This window comes from Chanos chanos, chromosome 5 (genome assembly GCF_902362185.1).
Source record: "Chanos chanos chromosome 5, fChaCha1.1, whole genome shotgun sequence".
Lineage (NCBI taxonomy): Eukaryota > Metazoa > Chordata > Actinopteri > Gonorynchiformes > Chanidae > Chanos > Chanos chanos.
This window is the reverse complement of record NC_044499.1, coordinates 46,104,982-46,131,012: the sequence shown is the minus strand read 5'-3', so window position 1 is coordinate 46,131,012 and position 26,031 is coordinate 46,104,982. Positions and strand designations below refer to the sequence as shown.

At 44.1% G+C, this 26,031-nt stretch overlaps 1 protein-coding gene across 1 annotated transcript in view; it reads left to right on the top strand.

The window, feature by feature from the left end:
* Positions 1–21,453, top strand: part of spag9b (sperm associated antigen 9b) — a 36,998-nt gene extending 15,545 nt beyond the window's left edge. The window contains exons 5-29 of the mRNA XM_030773248.1: positions 3,337–3,487; positions 7,761–7,971; positions 8,323–8,416; positions 8,629–8,750; positions 10,823–10,880; positions 11,264–11,416; positions 11,992–12,043; positions 12,816–12,946; positions 13,188–13,244; positions 14,573–14,749; positions 14,975–15,104; positions 15,225–15,317; positions 15,846–16,019; positions 16,392–16,563; positions 16,793–16,997; positions 17,250–17,489; positions 17,869–17,994; positions 18,125–18,205; positions 18,310–18,377; positions 18,756–18,904; positions 19,125–19,296; positions 19,715–19,828; positions 19,978–20,151; positions 20,802–20,945; positions 21,267–21,453. Coding sequence (XP_030629108.1) covers positions 3,337–3,487; positions 7,761–7,971; positions 8,323–8,416; positions 8,629–8,750; positions 10,823–10,880; positions 11,264–11,416; positions 11,992–12,043; positions 12,816–12,946; positions 13,188–13,244; positions 14,573–14,749; positions 14,975–15,104; positions 15,225–15,317; positions 15,846–16,019; positions 16,392–16,563; positions 16,793–16,997; positions 17,250–17,489; positions 17,869–17,994; positions 18,125–18,205; positions 18,310–18,377; positions 18,756–18,904; positions 19,125–19,296; positions 19,715–19,828; positions 19,978–20,151; positions 20,802–20,945; positions 21,267–21,385 — 3,367 coding nt within the window. The 3' untranslated portion in view covers positions 21,386–21,453. The remainder of the gene's footprint in view (positions 1–3,336; positions 3,488–7,760; positions 7,972–8,322; positions 8,417–8,628; positions 8,751–10,822; positions 10,881–11,263; positions 11,417–11,991; positions 12,044–12,815; positions 12,947–13,187; positions 13,245–14,572; positions 14,750–14,974; positions 15,105–15,224; positions 15,318–15,845; positions 16,020–16,391; positions 16,564–16,792; positions 16,998–17,249; positions 17,490–17,868; positions 17,995–18,124; positions 18,206–18,309; positions 18,378–18,755; positions 18,905–19,124; positions 19,297–19,714; positions 19,829–19,977; positions 20,152–20,801; positions 20,946–21,266) is intronic.
* The last annotated feature ends 4,578 nt before the right edge of the window (positions 21,454–26,031 follow it).

Genomic DNA, 26,031 nt, shown 5'->3' with positions numbered 1-26,031 from the left:
GTTCTCAGCCAATCAGCTGTCAGGGATCGTAGCAGAGAGAGGAGGCATTTTGAATGAGCTGTCAGTGTGGTGATGCTGGTTCAGTATCAGAGGGAGAGAGAGAGAGAGCGGGTGAGAGGGAGAGAGGGAGAGAGAGACAGTGTGGTGCACTGCCTGTTCAGTGCTGTGGAACAGTGACAGAGTACAGACGGGAAGAGAGAGAGTAAGATAGACAAAGAAGAAAAAAAGAAGAAAAAAAAAAAAAGAGCAGCCAGATTTTTTTTTTTTTTTTTTCCCTTACTGTGCTCTCTTACTTTCCCTGCTTCTCTATGTGCGCGCGCGCGTGTGTGTGTTCGTTCAACCGGGTGATGTCACTACACTGAGAGGCTGCAGCGTCACACATACACACACCCACATGCACACACACACACACGCACGCGCGCGCGCACACTCGCTCTCTGATGTCTCTTCTCACGCCTGCCGGTACGGATGGGATTGTTTCTGCGTGTCGGGGGACGCTGGGCGACCCATAATGCCAGGCGGCAGCCATGAGTCCGGGGTGCATGCTGCTGTTTGTCTTTGGCTTCGTGGGGGGAGCGGTGGTAATTAACTCAGCCGTGCTGGTCTCTCTGTCCGTCCTGCTGCTGGTGCATTACTCCGTCTCTAACGGCCTACCAGCCATCGCACACTCGCTGCCCAGGATCAGCAGGTACGACACACACACACACACAGAGAGAGAGAGAGAGAGAGAGAGAGAGAGAGAGAGAGGAGGGAGGGTCTCCAGTTTGTCTCTAGACTTTTCTCTTTGGTGCTCTTTCACTACGGAATCTACAACTGTTTCAGCTTTCGTTTATGAAATGTCATTCGTTGTTTTGCTTTCTTTCTTCATCTTCTGTAGTTTTTTGGGGTTTTTTTTCCCTCGTGCGTCAACTTTTCTTTAAGCTTCCCTCGCATGTTTACATTCTCTTCCTTTAGACTTTCTCTCCTTGCCCCTTGTCTGTCGGTCATTTCTCCTTTCTTTTTTGGTTTCCTTTTTTGTTTTTGTTTGTTTGTTTGTTTTTGTGTTGTTTCCTATCTACATGTTTCCTGTGTCCATCCATCCCTTTTTAAACTGTCCCTCCTGTTCTATCCTCCTTTTTTCCCACTGTCATGGCACTGGTGTGGTAAACACCGGCAGGTTGTGTCTGGCCGTGCTGCGCGTTACGCGACGTGATGTGAACTCTGGTGTCAGAAACTGTATCAGAGGAGTGGGAGAGAATTCAGGCAAAAGTATTTTTGTTTGAATTAAGTGAAGTTTTCATGACAGGGACTGCAAATCTGTCTGATGGCCCATGAGTCAGTTATTTTTCCAACTGCACAAAATCTTCACATTGATTTAGATTTGTCATTCTGCCTCTCCCTCTCTCTCCCTCCCTCTCTCTCTCTCTCTCTCTCTCTCTCTCTCTCTCTGTCGCTCTTTTCTTTTGGGGGATCTGCCTGCTGTTGTTACAGGGTTATTGTTCTCTGTCTACAGCGTTTCAATTTGCTCATTCTTTTCAGAACAGACTGCTTTGTTCTCTCTCTTTGCTCTGAACCTCTCTGATGGTGTACCTGCATACCGATATAGTGTGCCGAAATAGATCCATTCACATGTTATATCCCCTGTGTCTACTGATTTCTGATGAGAGAGATTTGTATCTCGTGGGACGCTTGATAGGTCGTGATTACACATTGCACATGCATCATAAACACGAGAATGTTTATGTTGCCTGTCTCTTAACTTTTACGCAGGTAAACACACCCTCAGACAGTTGTAATCTCGCTGTGTTTAACAAGACAGAAGCAGGTTTTTGTTTCTTTTGTGAATCCTAAGTGATTCACTGCCAGAGTCCAGAAACGATCTGAGGGTGAGTGTGAACTAAAACAATGTCATATGTTTGTCACTGTACATGCGTGTGTGCACATGTCAGCGTGCATGTGTGTTTGAGCTTTTAAACCTTTTACCAAGTCAGTGTTTGCTGCAAATGGAAAATTAAACTCTTACGATTAAAAATGACTGAGATCTTAAGTAGTCAGCAGGGGTAGTTGCTCATCAGATTGAAGAAAAAAAGAAATAAAAAAACATAAACCCATAACGTAATCTGTTAGGCCTTTGGCATGGGGGAGAAAAAAGTTGTGAGTAGACTGTGGTTGTAAACTCTGATGTGTCTCTCACTGTATGAGGGCCGGGCCTGGCATGTGTAGCCTGGCTGTGATAACATAATGAAATAAAAATGACAACACAGCCCTCATGAGTCTTTTCCACTTCACATAAACAGTCAGGGTTTTTTTTTTCCTGTGGGTGTGTTTGTAGCAGTAACATTAATGAAGCCTTTAAATCAACAGATTTGGAGGGTATATAGGTTGTTTATTGAGTGTGTTATGTAAGCCAGTCTATCGGTTTGCCCACTACTGTGCATTTTTTTCATAAGCGTCTGTTGTCAGGCCTAAGCAAGTTCTCTCAGGCTAATAAAGTGCTTGAATTAAAAATGTAAGAGTTTCATTCGCTCTGTTCTTTGTTAAAGACATTGTGATGTTGCTTGAAGTTCACGGGTCATAATTTGTTTATTTTGAAGTCTTCCACACGCACAGAATCGATTCAACGAGGCGGTATGAACGGATCGATAAATCAACATTAGTTCAGTTACTTCACTCTGTTGTCCATCGGTGGGTTTGAACTGAGCATGCTCGGTAGTGGCACGATTGTGGTCATATGCCTGGTTCATTTAATCCTACCACCGAGTCCAGGGCCTGGTCATGTGACCCAGCCTGAGCTGAAATCCCCCTGACCAGGGTATGGCCTGCTCCTCGTTCAGCAGAATGTATGGTCAGCAGGTTGGGCTCCGAGAGAACTGAATAGAGCAGTGGCTTTATCACAGCACCCAGAGAGAGAGAGAGACAGAGAGAGAGAGAGAGAGAGAGCGAGAGAGCGAGAGAGAGAGAGAGAGGGATACACACAAAACAGATAGGAATGGAACAGAGTCGCAGAAGTCAGATCAACCTCCTCAATCCTTGTCCCTGGGACTCCAGGCAGCAGAATGTGTGCTGTTGAGTTTTGAAGAGGCCATTGTGTTTTGTGTTTTCAGTCCTACCCTGGTTGCTATGGAGACCTCTGCAGGGATTTCCAAGCATACAGTACCTTCACCTGTGTCTCAGAGTAGAGGGGTTTTTTTTTTTTTTGCGTACACTCACTCATTGAACAACTCAAAATTTCATTTCGTTTTCATCGGCATGTCTTGAATGAGATCTACTATAACACAGCAGTCCCAGCCACCCCCCCCCCACCCCCCCCCGACATAGATTGACCAGTCCACTTTTTTTTTTCTTGTTTCCATGCAGAAGGGAGCGTCCTGTGTCCATAGGGATCTTCCCTCTGCCCGGGGGTGATGTGCTGACCCCTGAGGTCCAGAGAGAACCCGTGGAGACCCCGGGGACGGACACCTGGAGATACAACGACCTTGGCCATCCTCGCTCCAACACTAGCATCAAGGTGGGAAGAGTGTTTGGATTTTCAGCTCTCTCGTTTTATTTTCGCTTGTTACAACATATTTACATTTGTTTGGTGACAGACATCTGAATCAAAGGTCAATGTAGTATTTTTGGGACTACTTTTTTTTGTTATGATAAAGGCTATTGCGATTTTTTAAATGTGTGTGTATATATATATATATATATATATATATATGTATATATATATATATATATATATATGTAATTATGCCTGAGAAACTGAACCAAGTTGTCTGTTTGCTTGCAGTTCGTCGGCACGATTCTTTTCTTGCGTAATCTGTGCTGGCCTGTTAAAAGACACACACACACACGCACACACACACACACGCACACACAGAATAAACTGTTCACTTCTCACACAAGGGGGAAATGGGTTTTCACGCAGGGGATAAAAGCTATGACGACATGGGTTTCTCTCATTCAGGGAGCTTCCCTCTCTCAATGGATGTGTGCAAAACATGTGTTAAAAGACCCAGATCAGTGCTGTGCTAACAGAAAGGAAGGGCCTTTTCTGAGCGGGAGGCACAGGTCGCCGTGCCCAGCATCCTTAAGCAGACGGTTGAAAGGGGTCCAGAGCTGGGAGAGTGGAACCGGGTCGGTCAGGGTCCGGTGTCAGAGCTGATTAACAGCGCGCCGCAGACACACACACACACACACGCACAAAAAAAAACACCCTTCTTTTCCCAGGTTGCGGAGAAACCCAGTGTCTCTTATGGAAACCATCCTGTAAAGCCCCCTCCTCCCCCCCCCCCCCCCCCCCCCCCCATCTTATGAATATTCCGTCTCATTAAGCATTTCCGCGCTCTGATCCTTTTCCTCTTAGAGCGTTCACAACAGCAGAGTCTAAATTAGGGGAGCTGTTCCACCCACCCCCGCCTTTTTGTTGCTACTGGGGAGGTTTGTTCTTTAGCGTTTAGACGTTGTTGTTTTGTGTTTTGCTCTGAAACCATTCAGATACTACGGGGACACCTTCATGTGTAAGTGGCTTCCATCCACAAACACAGACACTATCAAAGTATCTGATCCTTAAATAGACTGACCTTGAGGCCTGAGATGTGAGGGAGTCCCTGTGGACTGATTGAGTGGACTCTGGCAGCTGATGTTAGGGATAAGATAGTTTTTCAGCTGAGGCTGCAACAGAAACTGCTTACAGCTGTGCAGTCCTGGGACTGGGCCCACATGAAGGTTAATTATGACATTACTCTCTGATGTCCAGTTCTGTCAAAATCACATTTTTAGTTTTGTATCACACACACACACGTGCCGTTTGGATGTTTGCATTCGCCTCCGTGAATACAAGGACTTTTTGTCTCTCTGTTATGACTTGACCTACTTGAAGCGTTTTGTAGCCAGAGGAAAGCCTATTTTTGTCTCTCCAAAGATTATATGTCACGTTCCTCCCCTCCTTATCTTATAAATGAGATGGCTTCCGACAACGATCTGTAATTTCACTGAAAGAGGATTAGGAAAACAATCCTTTTTACTAACAAAGCCTGTAATATGAATTTTCCCATTAATATCCGCATCGCAGTACAAACTCCAGTGTGTAACGTGCAGTTGCCACCGAAAATGTTCTAAAAATGAGTTATTTGCTTTTTTAAACTCTTTGTTTGTTTTTTTTTTTGCGAAGGACGTTTTCAGGCCGTAAGTTTTGGAAAGCAAACTGCCAACGTTTTCTCTGAGCAACCGCGTTGAGGGAAGCTCTCTCTTTTTTTTTTTTATTCTCGTCGTGAAACATCACAGGCTTAACGACACAAAAGAGTTTTTTTTTTTTTTTTTTTAACGGTGCGTCACTGATGCCCAGCTTTGTCAGACTCCCGTTGTGGACACACACAGGCTGCCCTTTGTGCTCAACCCCCCCCCCCCAATGACTCGACATTTCTCTCAGATTTACAGTCTCCATACCGGCCTCTGGCATCCGGGCCTCCCTGTCTCCCTCTCACCTCATTTTAACTCTAATGAAGAGCGGTGGAAACGGGCGTAAGGAGAAACCGGTCGTCTCCCATTGTTGAGTTTTTTTTTTTTTCCCTCGGGTTAAACGGCAAAGATCTACCAGGTTTGAGCCGGCCAGATGCTGCTATGGCAACGGAGAGAGCGTGACACCAGCCTGCTGAGTGAATACTCCTGACGGGAGTTTTTCGCTCCTGAAGAAAATGACTGTGCATGGGGGGTGGGGGTGGGGGGGCGAAGGAAGGAGAGATAGAAAGATACAGAATAATAATGAAAGAGAGAGGGAGAGGGTAAAAGAGAGAGCGCGTCGTGCCACAAAACTGGCCGCCAGCTTCGGGATTTTTTCTGAAATTGTTCTGTAAACGTGTTAATCCTGGAGTTATCAAAATCTCTCTGTCAAGGTGACTTTTTAATCTCTCTTTGGATTAGCTGCAGTGGCGTAGATGATTGATTTTAATGAGAACTCGTGTTCTTTTTATAGATGTGAGTCACATGACGGAGAGCTGCTCAAAGAATGATATGAATGAAACACCTCTTCATTAAACACAAGGTCAACAGGTGTTTCCACTGTGTTGTTGCTTTCTCCAAAACAAGCTGCCTTACTTCGTAAAAGACAGTGGGGCCCAGGATGTGCTTTAGCATTGCTTGTCCAGAATGAATAGTTAAGTCGTGTCCTTAACCCTGGGGCCTCATTGTGTGTAGGTATGGTAATTTATGCTAATGGTGGTTCTGCTGAGACAGGAAAGCTTCGCTCTATTCACATATTCACACATTTATCAGCATTCGTTTGCCTTGTTGTGGGTCTGATTTTGCTGATTACAACTCTCCACACTCCAGTCTCATCTCTGACAGTGATGTGTGTTAATCAGAGAACTGGCCTTGACCTGAAACTTTCGTACAGTAACCGGTATAAGAATGAATAGTTCTGAAAGGGCTATTGAGGGAAGAGCATTGTGTTAGTCATGAGCTATTGCCCTCTGCAGATCCAGTCAAGTGATTGGACCAAATGAGGTAATGATACCTGGTGTGTGTATGTGAATTTTTTTTTTCTTTTTAAACTGTGAGAGAGCTCTTCCCATCAGCCAGCTGCTTATGGGTAACAGGAGATGGGCAGCAGAGGATCTCAAACCCACCTAGCTCATTTGTAATTCTCTCTTTGACCAGTTGGAGGCAGAAGAGTCCCTCAGGAGAGGGGAGGGTAAGAGTTCACAGGAGACTTGGGAAATCTCGCCGACTGACCAGAGCAAGGTAGCCCTGTCTGTCAGTCCGACGATAATCGCCTTGGCAACGGCGCTCGCTCCAAGTAGTTTGCTGAGTTTTTGCCCCTAGCCTTCCGCCTGTCTGTCCTCATTAAAACTGTATCTCTGTGCATCTGTCGCTCACGGAGCACGGACTGCCGCATGCAACCGTCTTCCTATACATAATACAACAGGGATGTTCTTAGCTGAGCTCACAGAAATGTATATTAGGACAAAAAGAAGGAGAAGAAGATCTTCTAGCGTTAGTTAAAGACAACCCGCACTCTCAGAGACTGGTTGCATGCAGCATCAGGGGTTTTTTTTGTTTGTGTGGTGGTGTTTTGTTTTTTTTTGGCTTGTTTGTTTTTGTGGTTTGATTGTTTATTTGTTTGAAGACATTGCATGCAGTCTCATTCACATCCATAGCAGAGTGGATACATAGCTAATATGAGCACTAAAACGTAGTCATCAAGCGTTGCTAAACTGTAGCACTTCTGTCTGTTGACAGAGCTGTCAGCAGTCACTTAATCAATTAGTGGCTTACTAGTTAGAGATATTTTCTTTTTTATAATTTACTCGTATGTGTTCTTTTTCTTTTTTTTTTTCTTGTATATTGTTGCAAATTGATTTGTGGTGGATTGCAGGTTTTATGTGAAAGGATCTGTCTGAGTGTGTGTGTGTAGTTATTTGAAGAGATTTTGATTTCCTGTGGTTTTGAACTGTTCTTAAAGTAGATAAAAAGATTACAGCAAATATTGGAATGGTTGTTAATTAATATATTTATAGAATCTTAGTTAGTCTATGTATATCAGTCTTTCTGAAGCTCCCTTACCTGCATGTCTTGAAGATTTGCACGTGTGTCCTGACAAAACATGAGTACCCAGTTTATGGTAACATGGGTGACGGTTGTGTCTCAGGTGGAACCATACAGGTTACGTTTGTAGTGAGTGATGTCCAGTTTGCAACTGTGTGTTCATTACCAATCAAAAATGTGATCGTCAGGGACAATGTGTGGATTTGGAGTATCATTTTTTTCATAACCGCCTTGTGTTTCCCGGGTTCAAGGATGAACTGTCTGCCGCAAGTCGGGGAGGCTCCAAATCTGCCACGCCGATGTCCACGGCAACCTCTGATGTTGCCATGGCGTCCGTGGACACGCCCCGGACGGAGGATGCGGAGGGATTGAACAGCAACCTAGATTCCAGCAATGGGAAACCAAGCAGCAGTAAGAATATTAGCGTACAGGGTGGACTAGAAACAGAAACTCCATCTTCAGGTATGTCTCACTGCTCTAATGCAGACTCTGCCATCACCTGTTTGTTCGAGTCCTCTTTAAATATATCGACAGTCACCTGACGTAGGAACTATGACCACGCCTGTCTTAGTGAAGCCTGTTCCGTTTTTTAAAGAGCTCTGTAGAACAGTATATGAATTTTTGTTAATGTTTATGAAAACGAAGGAGCGCGTCAGTTGGCTGCATTTCCCGTTCTTCTCTGCTGCACTGCTTACGATGAATGTTGCAGAAGGTGTCATGAAATCTTTTGTTCGCTTTTTTGATGTTGTGCAAACAGAAGATGAAGGCAGACCCATCTTGAGTTTTCTCTCTGTTTCCGCGCGTCGTTTTTAGATGCGAGTGAAAATGTGGAGAAGTCCGAGGTGCAAGCGATCATTGAGTCCACTCCTGAACTGGACATGGATCTCAGTGGATGCCAAGGAGCCAGGTATGCCACTGTTCAAAAGACCTCAACCAGGGGTACTTACTTGTGTCTACTGATACCGCCAGTAACCAAAGTTAAAATTTGCACGGTACCCATAGTTAATTAGCAATCTCAAAACCTGTATTTATACGGCCCCTTCTGTCCACTGTCTCTCCATGCTCTGAGTGTCAGTTTCTCTCTCTCTCTCTCTCTCTCCCTCTCTCTGCCTCCACCAGCACTCCCACTAAGGGAATCGAGAACATGGCCTTTGACCGGAACACTGAGTCTCTGTTTGAGGAGCTCTCCTCTGCGGGCACAGATCTCATAGGGGATGTTGATGAAGGTGCTGACTTACTGGGTAAGAGTCTGCATGTTACGGGACCGAGGAGGCCTGTTTTACTGTTTTAAAATGAATCAAAAAATGTGCAGGTGGAGGGTAACAGAAGTCCCGATTTTGCGTTTGGAAGGAACTGTAAAATTTCCGTAAAGAATTTAGATGCTATAGACAGTGTAAGGTTATGTTTATGTTTACATTTCGTCTTGTTTTTGTCTACTGTCATGTTGTTTGTATATGTGTCCAATGTCTGCCACCTTAGCCCTCATTGTGTGTGTTTGTTCATGGGTTGTAGGACTTCCTGCATGGCAGCCATGTGTAGAATATGAATTTGTCCAGCTTCCAGTTTAAACCACACAGTCCAGTGACTGGATTAGATTAGTTTAACTTTCACTCTATAGATCCACACAGTGCAGTGCCAAGATTAGAGCACCTTTCACCCTGTTGAACCATTATAGTTCAGTACCTGGATTAGAACACCTTTCACCCCATTGAACTACACAGTGCAGTGCCTGGATTAAAACACCTTTCACCCTGTTGAACCATTATCGTTCAGTACCTGGATTAGAACACCCTTCACCCCATTGAACTACACAGTCCAGTTCCTGGATTAGAACACCTTTCACCCTGTTGAACTGCATAGTCCGGTGCCTGGATTACATTACCTTTCACCCTATTGAACCACACAGACCAGTGCCTGGATTAGATTACCTTCCACCCTACTGAACCACACCGTCTAGTGCCCGGATTAGATTACATTTCACCCCATTAATCCTACAGTACTACTATGAGTTCTGTGGAGCCCATACCCTAAAAACATTCAGTGTTCCTCCCTCCATCTAACCTGATTTTCTCTCTATTTTCACGTTCCTTCTTTTCTTTGGGCTTTTGTTCCTTCCATCAGACGAGTATTCTGGTGTGTATATTTTCACTCACACTCATTTTTTCCTCTTTCATCTGAACCGCAGTCTATCCACACCACCACGTTTCACGATCAGTATTCATCTCGAGAAGTTTTGAATATCGCACATCGACTTAATGGATCTTACATTGGGTGTCTGAGTGAAACTGGTGTCTGAGTAGATGTTAGTTTTAATGTATTTGTATTTCCAACATGTAACATGATCGCTGGGAGTAAGGTAGAGCCTGTGCCTCTGGGGCCTTGCAGTAATGATATTAATCCACGTTCAAATAATTAGAAGGTTGAAAACCGTGAGGTACACTAAATTACAGACTCTAGTCTACAGCCTATTCAACTCACCGAATACAATCTCTTCTGTATTGTTAGCTCTCTGCTGGCCTGGCCGTGTCTTTCAGATGAATCTGCCACTGAATGAAAGATTAGATTGTGGGGGGGGGCTTGGATTGTTTCGAAGCCTGTTGTTCGCCATGTGATATTTTAGATGGCTTTTGTGTGTGTGTGTGTGTGTGTGTGTGTGTGTCTGTGTCTGTGTGTGTGTGCCTGTGTCTGTGTGTGTGTGTGTGTGTGTGTGTGTGTCTGTGTGTTTGTGTTTGTCTTTGTCTGTGTGTGTTTGTGTTTGTGTGTTTGTGTCTGTGTGTGTGTGTGTCTGTGTGAGTGTGTGTCTGTGTCTGTGTGAGTGTGTGTGTATGTGTGTGTGTGTGTGTATCTGTGTCTGTGTGTGTGTTTCTGTTTGTGTGTGTGTGTGTGTGTGTGTTTCTGTTTGTGTCTCTGTGTGTGTCTGTGTGTGTGTGTGTGTGTGTGTATCTGTGTCTGTGTGTGTGTGTATGTTTGTGTGTGTGTGTTGCTTTACATCTCTTGCCTTACCCATTCTTTCCTTTTCTCTGCCTTCCACGGTTTGCTTGGCTGTTGTAGATCTTAATTTCTTTGGTAAGAAAATCTGCTTCTACCGCTCGATTATTATTTCACTCTTGTCGCAGCCCTGTTCTATCTGTAATTTCTCAGGATTAATTATTATCCGTATGAAGCCTTAGTTTTGTTTTCTTTTAGAGCAGGTTTTAAACGAACGACAGGGTATTATAAAGACAGTAGGGAACACCCTGAGCTGCTGATAACTCACTTGCAGATATTCTGAGAGAATAAAACTGTAACCAGTGTGTTTGCTCTGCGGCCACAGGGATGGGTCGAGAAGTGGAACATCTTATTCAGGAAAACACACAGCTGCTGGAGACAAAGTAAGATATGTGTTCCGTCCGCCCCTGTACTGACTACGGTTGCTGTTGTCAAAAAACATTTAAGCCTTGTTTTCTTCATCTGTGAACTTTAGGTATAAGAATGGTACCCACTCTTTATAGCTTGGACTCACTTTTTTTCTTTTTTCTTTTTTAGAATGCTTTAGATGTTAATTTCACACCATATGTGAATGAGTGTAAATGTAAAAGGAAAAAAAAAAAAAAAAAAATACATCTGAATCTTCAGATTCATTAGATACGTAATCAATACTCTCCTGCCCTCTGCTGGTCAGCGTGCTGTACAGCGCCTGATAGAGGCACTGAGTTAAAAAAATACATGTCTTTGCAGCACTGTAGTGTGTGCTGGTGCTCTGTGTGTGCTACAGGAATGCCCTGAACGTGGTGAAGAACGACCTGATCGCTCGCGTCGATGAACTGACGTGCGAAAAAGACGTTCTGCAGGGCGAACTGGAGGTGCTCCGACAGGCCAAAGACAAACTGGAGGAGAGGAATAAGGAGCTGGAGGAGGAGATCAAGAGGTGAGTTCTTCTAGAATTCCCCAAAACAGTTCTAGAATGTTCCGAATGGCTGGGTTTTTCTTTTTTTTTTTTCTTTTTTTTTTTTATTGGCTCTAGTAACCCCTTCGCTGTGAGTCCTTTGCTTCTAGTTTCTTGGATTAATTTCAGTTTACTCTACTGTAATCAGCCCCAGTAGCTTGTTCCTGGCTCTGTTGTCCTGCATATCAGAGTGAATTGGAGTGTCTGCGTGTCCTGCATATCAGAGTGAATTGGAGTGTCTGTGTGTCCTGCATATCAGAGTGAATTGGAGTGTCTGCGTGTCCTGCATATCAGAGTGAATTGGAGTGTCTGTGTGTCCTGCATATCGGAGTGAATTGGAGTGTCTGTGTGTCCTGCATTATCAGAGTGAATTGGAGTGTCTGTGTGTCCTGCATATCAGAGTGAATTGGAGTGTCTGTGTGTCCTGCATTATCAGAGTGAATTGGAGTGTCTGTGTGTCCTGCATATCAGAGTGAATTGGAGTGTCTGTGTGTCCTGCATATCAGAGTGAATTGAGTGTGTTTTTTGTGAATCAGTGTCTGTGTGTTTTTTGACAGAGTGCGTGCAGAGGCAGAGGAGAGCAGACAGAAAACGAAAGAAGATGATGACGTGAGCTCATTCTCTTGACTTTTTTTCTTTTTAACAGCAGTGGGTCAGAACAATAAGGCTCTAATGAGTTCAGTTAATACGGAAAACAGCCGATGATGAATTCATGAGACTGTGAATCGTGCTGTGTGAATTGTGCGGCAGTGTGTCAGAACACTAAAGAGTTAAATGAATAGGGAAAACAGCCAATGATGAATTCATGAGACTGTGAATTGTGCTGCGTGAACTGGTTTGTCAGAACACTAAAGAGTTAATTTCATAAGGAAAACAGCTGATGATAAATGTACGAGACTGTGAATTGTGCTGTGTGAATTGGTGTGTCAGAACACTAAAGAGTTAAATTCATAAGGAAAACAGTTGATGATGAATTCATGAGACTGTGAATCGTGCTATGTGAATTGTGTGGCAGTGTGTCAGAACACTGAAGAGTTAAATGAATAGAGAAAACAGCCGATGATGAATTCATGAGACTGTGAATCGTGCTATGTGAATCGGTGTGGCAGTGTGTCAGAACACTGAAGAGTTAAATGAATAGAGAAAACAGCCGATGATGAATTCATGAGACTGTGAATCGTGCTATGTGAATTGTGTGGCAGTGTGTCAGAACACTGAAGAGTTAAATGAATAGAGAAAACAGCCGATGATGAATTCATGAGACTGTGAATCGTGCTATGTGAATTGTGTGGCAGTGTGTCAGAACACTAAAGAGTTAAATGAATAGAGAAAACAGCTGATGATGAATTCATGAGACTGTGAATTGCGCCATGTCCTGCAGAGCGACGTGCCCACAGCCCAGAGGAAGCGCTTCACGCGGGTGGAGATGGCGCGGGTGCTGATGGAGAGGAACCAGTACAAAGAGAGGCTGATGGAGTTACAGGAGGCTGTGAGGTGGACTGAGATGATTCGGTGAGTGAAGGAAAGAGGACGTGACCCATCCGTTGACACTGTAAGAGAGAATTAAACATTTTATGTTCCATGTCCTTTATTGTGGCAAGACAGTAGCAGATCTAATAAACGGTGCAGGGGATTATTAAGCATAACTCGTATCGTCAGTGAAACTAACAGTTTTGAATCGTGATTATTTATTTTAGTAACACGTATAAATGAATACGTTTTTTTTTTTTTTTTTCCCTCTTTTCCTCATTAGAGCCTCGAGAGAGAACCCAACGCTGACAGAAAAGAAAAAATCCAGTATCTGGCAGTTGTAAGCTTTCCTTATTAACTGATTTTGTTTAGAGTTCAAGTATGTGTTAGTTTATGTGGTCTGGCATTTTTACAAATGTTTCTCCCTCTCCTTTTTATGTTGTCCTTTTGTTTCTTTTATTTGTGTATTGTTTCATCCAGGATGTAGGTAAATCTTTGAAATGCCAGTAAATCCTTTTTTTGTTTTTTTTGGTTTTTTTTTTTTTGGTCTTGATATGGTTCTGAAATCCAACTACACGGTCTGCAGATTTGGGAATGATTTTTTTTTGTCTGAACCTTTTTCAACAGAAACTTTTTAGAGCCAAACTATTTTTGCCATAAAATTCTAATTGGAACTAACAAAAGTTTGATGCAGTGTCTGTGTCAAAAAAAACAAAACAATAGCTTTTAAACCACAGATTTTGAGAAGTGAGTGAGTTCTTCCTGAACTACGTGTTAAGTCTAAAAATCAATCCCAGGTCGTGGTACTGAGAATGATGCGGTGTCTTTGATTTTAAAGAATGAATTTCTTTGAGGGAATTGCATCCTTTTTAAAATCCATTTACTCTCCTGGTGTGTATCCCTTTGTGTTGTCTTTACCTTGCCTTGCCTGTGTTGTCTTGTGTGTTTGCAGAAAGTATGTGAGAGGGTGGGGGGGAGTTCTCATGTAGACTTTGGAAATTGCCTTTAAGACACTGTGTAGTGACAGGGAGGTTTTACATTTACGAAACATTTGGAGTGTTCAGTGCCTTGGTGTGTTTGCAGAGATGTATTTCAGATACAGAGATGTTTAATGACCACCAAGTAACTCATAGATTATTTTTGTTCTTCTATGTTTTATAGTACTTTCAAATTAATTATTTATATGGAACTGAAACTATTTAAGTATACAAATGAACTTCTGAAATAAGCCTTTTTGATGTTTAGTTTTGGTGTGTCAGCATGGGCTTTGACAGACAATGTAAAGCTTGAAACGAATACATGATCAACCCTTAATGGATCTGACCTATGGGGATGGTTTTCTCTGGGTGACTATGACATCAGCGGTTCAGTGTATACTGGGTGCACTAACAGTGGTTTGGCTTTGGGCCGATAGATTAGAGACAATGTGGAAGGGGATGTCAGTGCTAAGCTGCTGGGTGCATGTCACGTGCTCAGAAAATGACCCAGTGACCCCATAACTGTTAACCTTTGACCTCTAACACTGCTGCCGGTGTTGCTATGACTGCTTGTGTCCGCATCTCTATCAGTCTTTGTGTCGTCTCTTTCTCTCCCTCCTTCTCCCTCCCTCCTTCTCCCCCTCCCCCACCCTTTCCTTCTCCCTGTCTCTCCCTCTTCTCACATCCGCAGTTTCAGCCGGCTCTTCAGCTCCTCCTCGAGTGCTGCGGGGAAAAAGCCTGAGGCGCCCGTCAATGTCAAATACAACGCGCCCACTTCGCACATTGTCCCCTCTGTCAAGAAGAGGAGCAGCGCCCTCGCCCAGCTACCCAGCGACAAATCAAAGGCCTTTGACTTCCTCAATGAGGAGTGAGTGATCTTCTGTCCGTAGTTTGTCTTTGGCCCAGACAGTCTGTTCACATGTTCACGTTTGTGGGAGAAGTTGTTTGACAGTTGTTGACTGATATGTATCTGGTCTGTGTGTGTGTGTCTGTGTCTATGTCTGTGTCTGTGTGTGCGTGCGTGTGTGCGTGCGTGCGTGTGTGCGTGCGCATGCACATGTGCGTGTGCGTGTGCATGTGTGTGTGTACACAGGCCAGAGGTGGAGAATGTTGTGTCACGCAGGGAACAGAAACGAGCCCAGTACAGACAGGTGAAGGCTCACGTGCAGAAGGAGGACGGCAGGGTGCAGGCCTATGGCTGGAGCCTGCCCCAGAAATACAAGGTACGAATCACTGTCCTCACGCCTGCGTTGTTAACCGACAAAGGCGCAGTTTAAAGACCTATTGTGTGAAATCCTGCAGTGATGGGCTAAATTTATTTTATTTTTTTTCTGTCTTAAAAGGTTACCAATGGTGCTCAGGCAGAGAGTAAGATGAAGAATTTACCAGTGCCCGTCTACCTCAGGCCCTTAAATGAAAAAGACGCTTCCATGAAGGTGAACACACCTTCATTTACCCTCATCTGATCCTTCTGCAGCAGAGTCCTTGTCTTAATGTTGATCATTAATAGAATTGAGATCGCGTTTTCCTGTTTTTCTTGCCTTCATCTGCTTATGGCGGTTTAGATAAATGAGAGTTTTAGTTGTAGTGGACCTTTAAAAGCTGTTCTGTTGTTGTTCAGTGTAGAAGTGCATTATCAGTTACCCTGTCTTATGTTCTGCCTAGCCTGGTATCTCAGTGTTTTTATATAACAGGTGAATCTGTGTGTGTGTGTGTATGTGTGTGTGTGTGGATGTGTATTTGTTTGTCTGTGTGTGTGTGGATGTGTGTGTGGGTGTGTGTGTGTGTGTGTGTGTGTTTGTGTGGATGTGTGTCTGTGTTTGTGTGTGTATGTGTGTGTTTGTGTGTGTGTGTATTTGTTTGTCTGTGTGTGTGTGTGTGTTTGTCTGTGTGGATGTGTGTGTGTGTGTGTGTGTTTGTATTTGTGTTTGTGTGTGTGTGTGTGTGTGTGTGTGTGTGTGTAGCTATGGTGTGCCGCGGGGGTGAACCTGACAGGAGGAAAGACGCGTGACGGTGGTTCCATTGTGGGGGCGAGTGTGTTTTATAAAGACCTGTCAGGAGCAGAGAGCGGTTCTCTCAGCCCACGGCCCAGAATAGGCTCTCAGAGCAGCCTGGACAGGCTAGAGCAGGAGCTCAAGGTGCCACAAACACACACACACACACAGTATAATATAATATAATAGAATATAATATAATACAACCTAATATAATACAATACAAATGAAAGCATTGCTGTTTACGACTTGACCATATTCTCTGTGATCATTTATGAGGTAGAATTTAGCTGTCACATCCCTCACTGCACCAATGCTCTTTTATTACATATGTGTGTTAGGAGCATATATTACCCCTGGAGTTTTGTTTAGTTCAGAAGTTTCTTATCTTTATACATTTGTGAATAGGGTAAATTGTTTATATAACTATTCAGTTGAGCCATTTCGTGAAGCTGTAACTCTGTGTGTGTGTGTGTGTGTGTGTGTGTGTGTGTGTGTTTGCGTGTCCATGTTCAGGAGCAAGAGAAGGAGCTGAGGCATCAGGATGAACTGTCCAGCCTGGTGTGGATCTGCACCAGCACACAATCCACCACCAAGGTCATCGTTATCGACGCCAACCAGCCCGGGAACATCCTGGAGAACTTCTTTGTCTGCAATTCTCACGTGCTCTGCATCGCCAGCGTACCAGGTCAGTCCAAGGGCGCTCCACGCAGCTTCACATGTGTGCACACAGAGGCTTCTACATCCACGTAGTTTAACAGGAGAGATGCTCCTCTATGATAATGATGGATTCTGATGTGCTGAACTGACTGATTTGAGAGTACGACACAGAGAGACTTTTTGTAAATACTCCCGCATTCATTAAAATGCATCGTTTATTTCCATCACTGACACTACATTTTGTTTGTTAACCCCAGGGGCCCGGGAGACAGATTACCCCGCGGGCGAGGAGGTGCCCCAGGGGAAAGAGTCCGGCCAGGGCGAGGGAGCGTCTGCGACGAGCAAGACGGCGAACAGCGGGTCGACGGGCGCCGAGGGCGTTCTGGACGGCATCACGGTGGTGGGCTGCTCCGCTGAAGGGACAGTGGCCATTCCCCAAACAGCCTGCACCAGCTCCACGGAGTCCAATGAGCAAACAGACACAGGTTACCAAAGAACTCTTCCTCCAGCTCCTTTCCTCCGTCTGGGTTAATACCCTCTTCTCTACGAACAACAGGCGAATCAAAACATCTCTATTTACGTATTTTCTTACTTAAAAAAAAAAATGTTTAAATAAAGAGTCATTTGTAACAGATCTCAGTCGAAGTACAGCTGTGTTGTCTCTGTCTCTAGTTTGTAATGTAATCACACTGACTGATTTATTCAGAGCTGCAGGCTGATTGTCCGGCTCTTTCCTTCCCCAGGCTTGGGCAGGGCTAAAGTGCAGCGCGGCCCTGGTCGGGATGGGGTCCCCGCGGCGGAGGAAGCCCTGGAGGCCACGGAGGTCAGCGCCGTGTCCGCAGAGGAGAACTCGGTGATGGGTGTCAGCCCGGGGGGGATCTACACAGAACACGTGTTTACGGACCCGCTGGGAGTCCAGAACCCAGGAGAGACGCCGTCCACGTACACGCAGAGGTGGGCGACCTTGGCGACTAACGCTCTTCGCGTTCTTTAATCGAACACATGCAACATTTCATTCAGTACCTCTGTTAATATTCAGCGAAAACTGTAATGTAATATCTAATCCTTAATGTTGGCGTCAACATTCAGAGGCCTCTTGGGACGTGTGGAGTAGTTGTACTTGAGCTTGTGTGTAATTTAAACAAAATCCTACCGTTTCTTTGACTGAAGGAGTTGGACTGCATACCGCCACTGCAATGTGCTTAGTATGCGTATCGTATAGGGCCATCGTTAAACCCCTTTCCATCTGTGGTCACTTCCTGTTCGCCTTCTTCACAATACATGACCCTATAAACCGTCTCTAATGCGACCGCTTTAACGTGGCTGTCTGGAGCAGGGAGAGTGACCTGGTGAAGGACGGAGTGAGTTCAGTCCCCGAGGATCAGGACCTGATGAGGGAGGAGGCCAGTAAAATGAGCAGTGTCCTACCCACCATGTGGTTAGGGGCCCAGAATGGCTGGTGAGTGGTCATTATGTTTGAAAGAGTCCAGCCCAAATCACTTTGTTTTTTTGTTGTTTTTTTTAACCGTTTGGGCAGTTTTTCTGGTTTAGTTTTACTTCATGTTAACCGTGTGCGTGGTCTGTGGCAGCGTGTACGTACACTCGTCCGTGGCACAGTGGAGGAAGAGTCTTCACTCAATAAAGCTAAAGGACTCCATCTTGGGAATTGTGTAAGTACACGCACACACATATATATACATACACATGCACAGAGCACATGTTATGGTACATGTGTAAAGGATTGTGTGTCTCACTGTGACCGTGTCCTTTTTAGCCACGTGAAAGGACGGGTGCTGGTAGCGCTGGCTGATGGGACTCTGGCCGTTTTCCACAGAGGAGTAGGTAAGAGAATCTCGTGGCAGAGAATGATTGTTTGGGTTCCTGTGAACCAGACCAAAAATGTTAACCTCAGACTACAGCTTGCCAGGTTTTACATTACAAATTAGCGTTAGCTTACATTATGACTTGACACGTCCTGTTTTAATGTCTTTATAGCTGATATTAATAATAAGAAAACAGTCGATAATAAAATGTTATCATTAATTCTGGTATGATTGATTCAAGTTGAGCGAAAATCCAATTCAGGAATGAATGGGAATTGTCACCTTTTTTGCCTGAGGTCATTTCATTCCTATAAATAAGACAAAAAATGAACAATTGGGTCAGCTAGTCTGTTCTCAGATCATTTCTTAACATGACTGCCTGTGTGTGTGTTTCCAGATGGCCAGTGGGATCTGACCAACTACCATCTGTTGGACCTGGGCCGACCCCATCACTCCATCCGCTGTATGACAGTGGTGCATGATAAAGTGTGGTGTGGCTATAGGAACAAAATCTTCGTGGTCCAGCCCAAAGCCATGAGGATAGAGGTACAGCAGTGAGCACTCTCTCTCCCTCTCCCTGATATTCTGTTAAGAGATTTTAATTCTCACTTCAGTTTCACTGTATTCATCAAACAGTTTAATGACTACAACAGTGGTGTTTTGAGTTATATTGAATTGTTACTGTTGCTGTGGAGTGTGTGTTAGTGGTGCAGTCATTACTGCAGTCTCACCACTCTTGTTTTTATGGTTCCTATTTTTTTTGCAGAAGTCGTTCGATGCCCATCCTCGTAAAGAGAGCCAGGTGAGGCAGCTGGCGTGGGACGGAGACGGCATCTGGGTGTCCATCCGTCTGGACTCCACACTCAGACTGTTCCACGCGCACACTCACCAGCACCTGCAGGATGTGGACATAGAGCCTTACGTCAGCAAGATGCTCGGTGAGCGCAGCCAAGCTGCCCTCCTAACCTCACGTACTCTGTAATCTCACAGTACAGTACGGCATTGTGACTGCCATCAGCCCCTTCTGCCTCCCACGTGGAGTTGTTGACTCTCTTTTTGTCTGCTCACCAATTTTGAATTTCCAGTCAGATAAAGGTTCAGCACTTAACATGCTTCACACTTTTCCACATAGCATTTGTTTTGATGTGATATGATACATTTTCTGATAAAACATGCTAACAATCTGACCTGTTCTCTACATCTGGCATCTGATAGGATGTGCTATTCTGTGAATGATAATAGTTTTTGTTGGTTTTCTCAATTTGCTGATATGAAAGCCTGTTGGCAGTATCTCATTCGTTATTAACTGACCTGTTTTTTTTTTCTGTGCTTTTCTGTGGATGATTTGATTTGTAGGGACTGGTAAACTGGGTTTCTCCTTTGTGAGGATTACAGCCTTGATGGTATCCTGTAATCGTCTGTGGGTCGGCACTGGAAATGGCGTTATCATCTCCATCCCTCTGACAGAGAGTGCGTGCTTATCACCTTTAACTGACAAGTTTCTTAGCAAAAAATACAAAACAAAAAAACTTTTTTTTTTTTTTTGCGTAGCGTATATTTCTGAGGTTGGATTTAATGCTTGCCCCTCGTTGTTCTGGGTTTTTCTTTGAATAAAACAGACAAAGTTTCCACGGGGACGTCAAACCGCCCGGGCAGCGTGATCCGCGTCTACGGAGACGAGAAGAGCGATAAAGTGACCGCAGGCACTTTCGTTCCCTACTGCTCGATGGCTCACGCGCAGCTCTGTTTCCACGGTCACAGGGACGCCGTCAAGTTCTTCGCCGCTGTGCCAGGTACTCGGGTCTCGTTACATCGCTGAATGATTCCATGTTCAGATAGTAGCGTTTCTTCTTCTTTTCTTTTTTTCCTTCTTCAGCACAGAAAATGCCTCAGGGACACGTGTGTTTTTTGCCTCTGTGTCATTAAGGCAGGGGTGTCAAACTCCGGTCCTGGAGGGGCGGGGTCCTGCTGATTTTTGTTTTCACCTCTTAGTTCCCTGTTGATTTTCACCTTGAAAACAGGTGTGGACACTCTTCAGCCAATCAGAGATTCTGTTTAGTTGGTCTACAAGAAAAACAGCAGGACCCCGGCCCTCCAGGACCGGAGTTTGACACCCCTGCATTAAGGTCATAGTTCAATAAAAAAAAAATGTAAAAATGGCAGGGCTCTATGGCTTAAGGTGTCGCATTTTTCTGATGTTCTTTTCACGTCGTTTGTTTGGACTGTGTCAGTAACTGTACTGTAAGGTCTCCAATAAAACGTGCGGTCTGTAATCTGATTGAAAGTGTTGCGTTAGTTGGGTCACGACACAAACTTTCCGATGGGCGAACCTGTCATGACGGAGTCAGGCCCCGTGGTCTGATGGTAAATCCGTCAGCTCTGTCCTTTACTCCGCTGAAGTGGAAAAACGTACTCTTGACGGTGTACCTTTCCTCGCTGACAGGTCAGGTGATCCCGTCTGCGGGCGCAGGGGGAGAGGCAGGAGGCGACAAGCCTCCGACGACATCATCAGATTCCCCCGCGCCGGAGCCCAGCAAGTCTGTCCTGGTCATGAGTGGAGGGGAGGGCTACATAGATTTCAGAATGGGTAAGGCTTCGGTTACGACTAATGTACCTTAATGTCGGTCAGTGAAGTTAGTCCTTGTCAGTTACAGCACTTTTTTTTTTTTCCCCACAATCTGAAACAAGTACAAAGATGTGTTAGATGTTCTGACAGCAGATGAGAGAGCTTAGTCGTATTCACTCATACACGTATTGGTATATGGAATGTTCAGTCAATCTTTATGTGGTCCCTCCAGTCCACAAATCATTCTCCCGACTGACTCACTCACTAACTCACTCAATCACTCTGTGTCTCTCTCGCTCTCTGTGTGTGTGTGTGTGTGTGTGTGTGTGTGTGTGTGTGTAGGGGACGAGGGAGGAGAGACGGAGGACTTTGATGAGCCCACTCTGAAGCTCCAGCCTTTCCTGGCCAAAGCTGAGCGCAGTCACCTCATAGTGTGGCAAGTCATGATGGACGGGGAGTGACTCCCTCCCTCTCGCTGTCTGACATTGGTTGCCATGCATAAGTCAAAGCACTAAAGGACTCCACCCCATCTCGCATTTTAATCCCCCTCACTCACGCTTTTTACTTTGGGGTTTTTTGTTTTTTTTTTCTTGTTGTTGTTGTTTTGTTTTTTTTTTCATTTAAACATTACTTGTCATGTTATATTACTACTGTCATTGATGTTATGATTATCTTTTTTTTTTTTGTTTTCATTTCTGCTGAACTTTTTAGTTAAGGTTTAAAACTCTTTCGTTACGGTTTAAATCTCTTTCAGTTTTACGTCTACGTTCATTTATTTTGTGCATTTTGTAACACGCTCTTTTCTTTTGGCTGTGCCCGGTCACAGCTCACAGCTTGGAGCTGACTACGGTCGTGTTTGCAAATGAACCGTTCTAAAAGACAAGCTTGCGTTCAGGACAACTGTAACGCTGCATTTAAAACGCAGCCAAATCAGCTTCTAGGTTTCACGTCCTCCAGCCCCAAATGCAGGAATGACAGGACAATCCAACAGAGGACATAGTCTGTGTTTTTTTTTTTTTTTTCCCCCAATCATATTATGATAGTACTTAACCCTTGTTGCGATCAAGAAATGACATCTGATTGTATGAAAGACGGTTTAATCTGTCATCAGCGTCATCGAACGCCACTTTTTCCACACGCTTTCAGGTGTGATGATGTTTTGTACTTGAAGTCCAGGCATCCGGCAAATAAATCTTTTTTTTTTTTTGTAAGAAGTGAAAACTAGCTAAGCTAGTCAGACGTCGGAGGGTAATATGTATGCACAGACAAAAAAAAAAAAAAAAAAGCACCTTTTTCATAAAACTACTACATTAGTTAAGTTTACTTTAAAGGTTTGCATGGTGAATACCTTCTCTGGTCTCTCAGCTGCTGTGTTCTACTGTTCACTCTTCCTCTTTTTTTCTTCTTCTTCAATTTTGGTCTTCCTAATTAAGAATCAGCTTAGAGACAAAGAGTACAGACAGTTGCCTTAGTTTTACAGTTGAACTGAAGCTAGTCAAAGCAACTACAAAAACATTAACCTTCATGTGTGACTATATTTATTTATATATGATTGCTACATGGTTACCAAAGGAACAGAGAAAATCTTAACACCCAGCCTTTTAAAAGGGTACATTTGACTGTAGTTTTTTTGGGAAGGGGAGGGGTTAGATATATAGATTGACAGACCCTTTGATCATGGCTGCAAAATGGCTCTGAATGTTTATTGGTTAGACGTGTGACAACAGGTTTTTTTTTTTCTTCCTGTTTGCACCTTTAGGATGTTATCTCTTGAAAGCAATTCTTTTTCTTTCTTTCTTTCTTTCTTTCTTTAATGTATCAATACTCATGCATTCAGAGACTTTTTATGCCTATTTTTATGACTTTTTTTTTTTGGTATATTTTTTTTCCTTTTGATTCTAATCTGTTTGTCCCTGGCCTCTGTGGGGACGGAGTCGGCCAACGCTCTGCTCATGTGATGCTGCTGTTCTGCTAGCATTTGGGCTTAAGTATACTGGAAGGGCAGCGCTTTTTCTGTGGTTTCTCCTCCTCTCCAGGAGAGGAGGAGGAACCTCGTATATCGCTTTTAAGCCATCTCAGTATTTATTTCAATGAATGAGCCTTTGCAGTTCAGAATGTAACTTTGTACATTGAATATAAATATATATATATAAATATATAAATATGTATATGAAAACACAGATGGGTTGGTTTTACCTGTTTTGACAATGATTCGTTTTGGTTTAAATCATACTATTCTTTTTGATTAGTGACTACAATGTGAGTTGATCACTCTTCCAGGTTGTCTTAGAATTGTATCCTTTCTGAGCTATGCACTATTTTATAAGGTGGAGGGGTGGGTATGTGTGTCTGTGTGTCTGCACGTGGACGTGTGTGTGTGTGTGTGTGTGTGTGTGTGGTGTTTCAGGGGAATCTTTTTGCAGTGGATGAAGCAGGGAGCGTATGCTGTCGGCTGACGTTTGAGGTTGTAGTGCTCCCTGTAGCTGGAGTGAGTGCCGAGCAGAGCAAGGTTGACAGTGTCCTACTTAGTTCCCACTGTCAGGTTACCGTGACGACATTTTCTCCTTTTCGAAATACATACATGTGTACCCTCCACAGAGTTTTAGCCTTACACTTTTTAACAAACCTATTAAACTGACGTTTTTTGGGGAGCTGGTTGTGTCAGTGCCTCTATACTGTTTCAGCAGGTGTTAATGAGTCAATCATGGTTCTTCATTCACCAGGTTTTAAATTGGTTCTAAATTTTAGCAAGCATATCCTTTCGCTTTGATTGACAGTCTGAGCTGGGGTGACTCTGTGATCCAATACATTCACGTATTCCGTTTAATGGTATGGATTCTTCTCAATCATCTAAGGTTTTTTTATCTTCGCTCCGTTCGTCTCCGGATCCTTTTCATCTCAGTTATAGAAATTGAATTTGCTGAGGTAAGTGAACATTCAGACCACAGGGAAGTCATTTTTAAATCAGCGTTTTTGTTTTTTTTTTTTTCCCCTTTTTTGCCGGGTGATCACCCACGCGAGCGATGACTAAAATAGGTCAGAGATGAGAGTGTATGGTGTAATACTGCCTTACCCTGCTCGTCATGTCAGTACTTGACTTTATACCATACCTTTCCTACAGCTGACACCGTGCCACACCTGGGTAAAACCAGAGACCCACGGAAAGAGAAGTCGGCAAGAAAATCTTACCATTGAGTGCCAGCATGAAGAGGAAGATAAGACACGATAAAGAGATTTCAAAGTGATCCACAAAAAAAAAACCCAACCCTTCACTATTTAACGCCTTACACGGTGTGCAGTACCAGTATGATTCAATTAATCAAACACTTCCCAGTCATTCCACCGTGACACGCGGCAACGCGACGGCCGTCTCCGGACGCCAGGCTGCAACACCCTCGTATACCAGTCCTCGTCTGACCCCATTAATTCTCTTATATGACCGAAAAAAAAAAAATGTAGAACTAATTATGCAAAGTTATCTCTGACGTTTCATTATGCTAGAAGCCCTCACTTCCTTTTATGATTTTTGAGAGTCATGAAGACTATGCGCTGATGCTTGAGTGTTGATTGATTTTTTTTTTTGGTTTTTATGTGAAAATGCTGTTAGATAATAGCCTCTCTTATGTATATTTCTTATGTCTCCACCACTGGTGGGCGCCTTTGCACCACAAGAATATTCAGTCTTTGAAGTGACATAAATAGTAACAGAGAAGTAATACTCCCCTTCTCCACAGGGTCCATTACATGCTTAGTCTGTAACTGAACCTTGACACAGAGCATCAGTGGGGATTTAGGTGCTTGTAGAACTCTGGATTGAGATATTGCATCAATATTGTCAAGGGCTTCATTTTTAGCTATGGATTATATTGACTTTCAACTAGAAAATGTGAAGAACAGAGAGAGAGGAAAAAACAATTACCAGGGTTACTCTTGCATAAAAAAATAGAAAAATTCTGACATGAATTCATTTTATCTTCTTCCCTCTAAACTTTTTACCTCTCCAATGTGTCTCCAATCAACGCTGCCAGGAAGCATTTAAGCCTTGACAATGGGGAGCTTTGCTGGCTTAAAAGAGAGACAAAGCGTGGAAAAAAAAAAACTGTCAGGGGTGTGTGTGTGGGGGGGGGGGATTATCAGGTGAAACGCGAGGAGCACTTTTCAACGTTCTAAATAAGCGTCCATCCCATGAGGAAACAGCCCCCCCCCCCCCCTTCGCCGCAACCCATCTCCACCCCCCACCCTACCCCCCCCCACCCAACTCCCCCACCCAGCGCTAAACAAGATTCAGTTGTTATGTAACAGAGCCAGCTGGTGTATCCAGGAAACGTACCCATTGCAGAGGCCCTCCTGTGTGTGCCTGCTCAGATCAGACACAGGGAGACAGACCGGGGGTCCACTTTGGCCTGTGGGGCTTACTAGCACCCTGCTGAGGTGTGAAAGTTTCTATATTTAGATGTGGGAGTGAATATCTGAAATGAATCAGCTGTTTCTCTCCCACCCCCACTCCCCATATTAAACTGAGGTCAGACAGTTGTCCACTCGTCAATATTATTATTTATGCCGGCCGATAAAGTCGTCGGATAGAATGACTCTATCGCTTCATCCTTCATGTTGAGAAATGAGTTAACCAATCTTCTCTGTAGGCTCGATTCATGACACATAAAAAGCTTTCCTGCGAGGATAGGTCTTGCGTTTCAAACAAGCACCAGAATAAAACTAGTTCATGATTAAGGGAATATCAGATGAAACAACACCCGGTCAGAGTCTTGTGAAAGATTTGATGAAAGCCTGGATTAAACGTGCTCTGTGTATTGAAGTTGGTGCCTCATGATGGAAGAGCCTGTGATTAGTCATCTGCAGTCAGGGCCAGGGGGAGCGTCTGCTGTTGTGAATGAGAGTTGCGTGTCACACTCAGTTTACAGTGTCCTTGACCCGACGGGTCATGATCCTGGCTGACATTTCAGTGGATCTGCACAAGAGACTCCGCTGATTGCCTTAATGCAACATGGCAGCTCAACTTCTCCCCCATATTACCATGAAAGTTTTCTCGCTTACCATGAAAGTGTGTGTCTGGCCAAGCCAAAATGCCAGACTCGAGTGCTGTGGG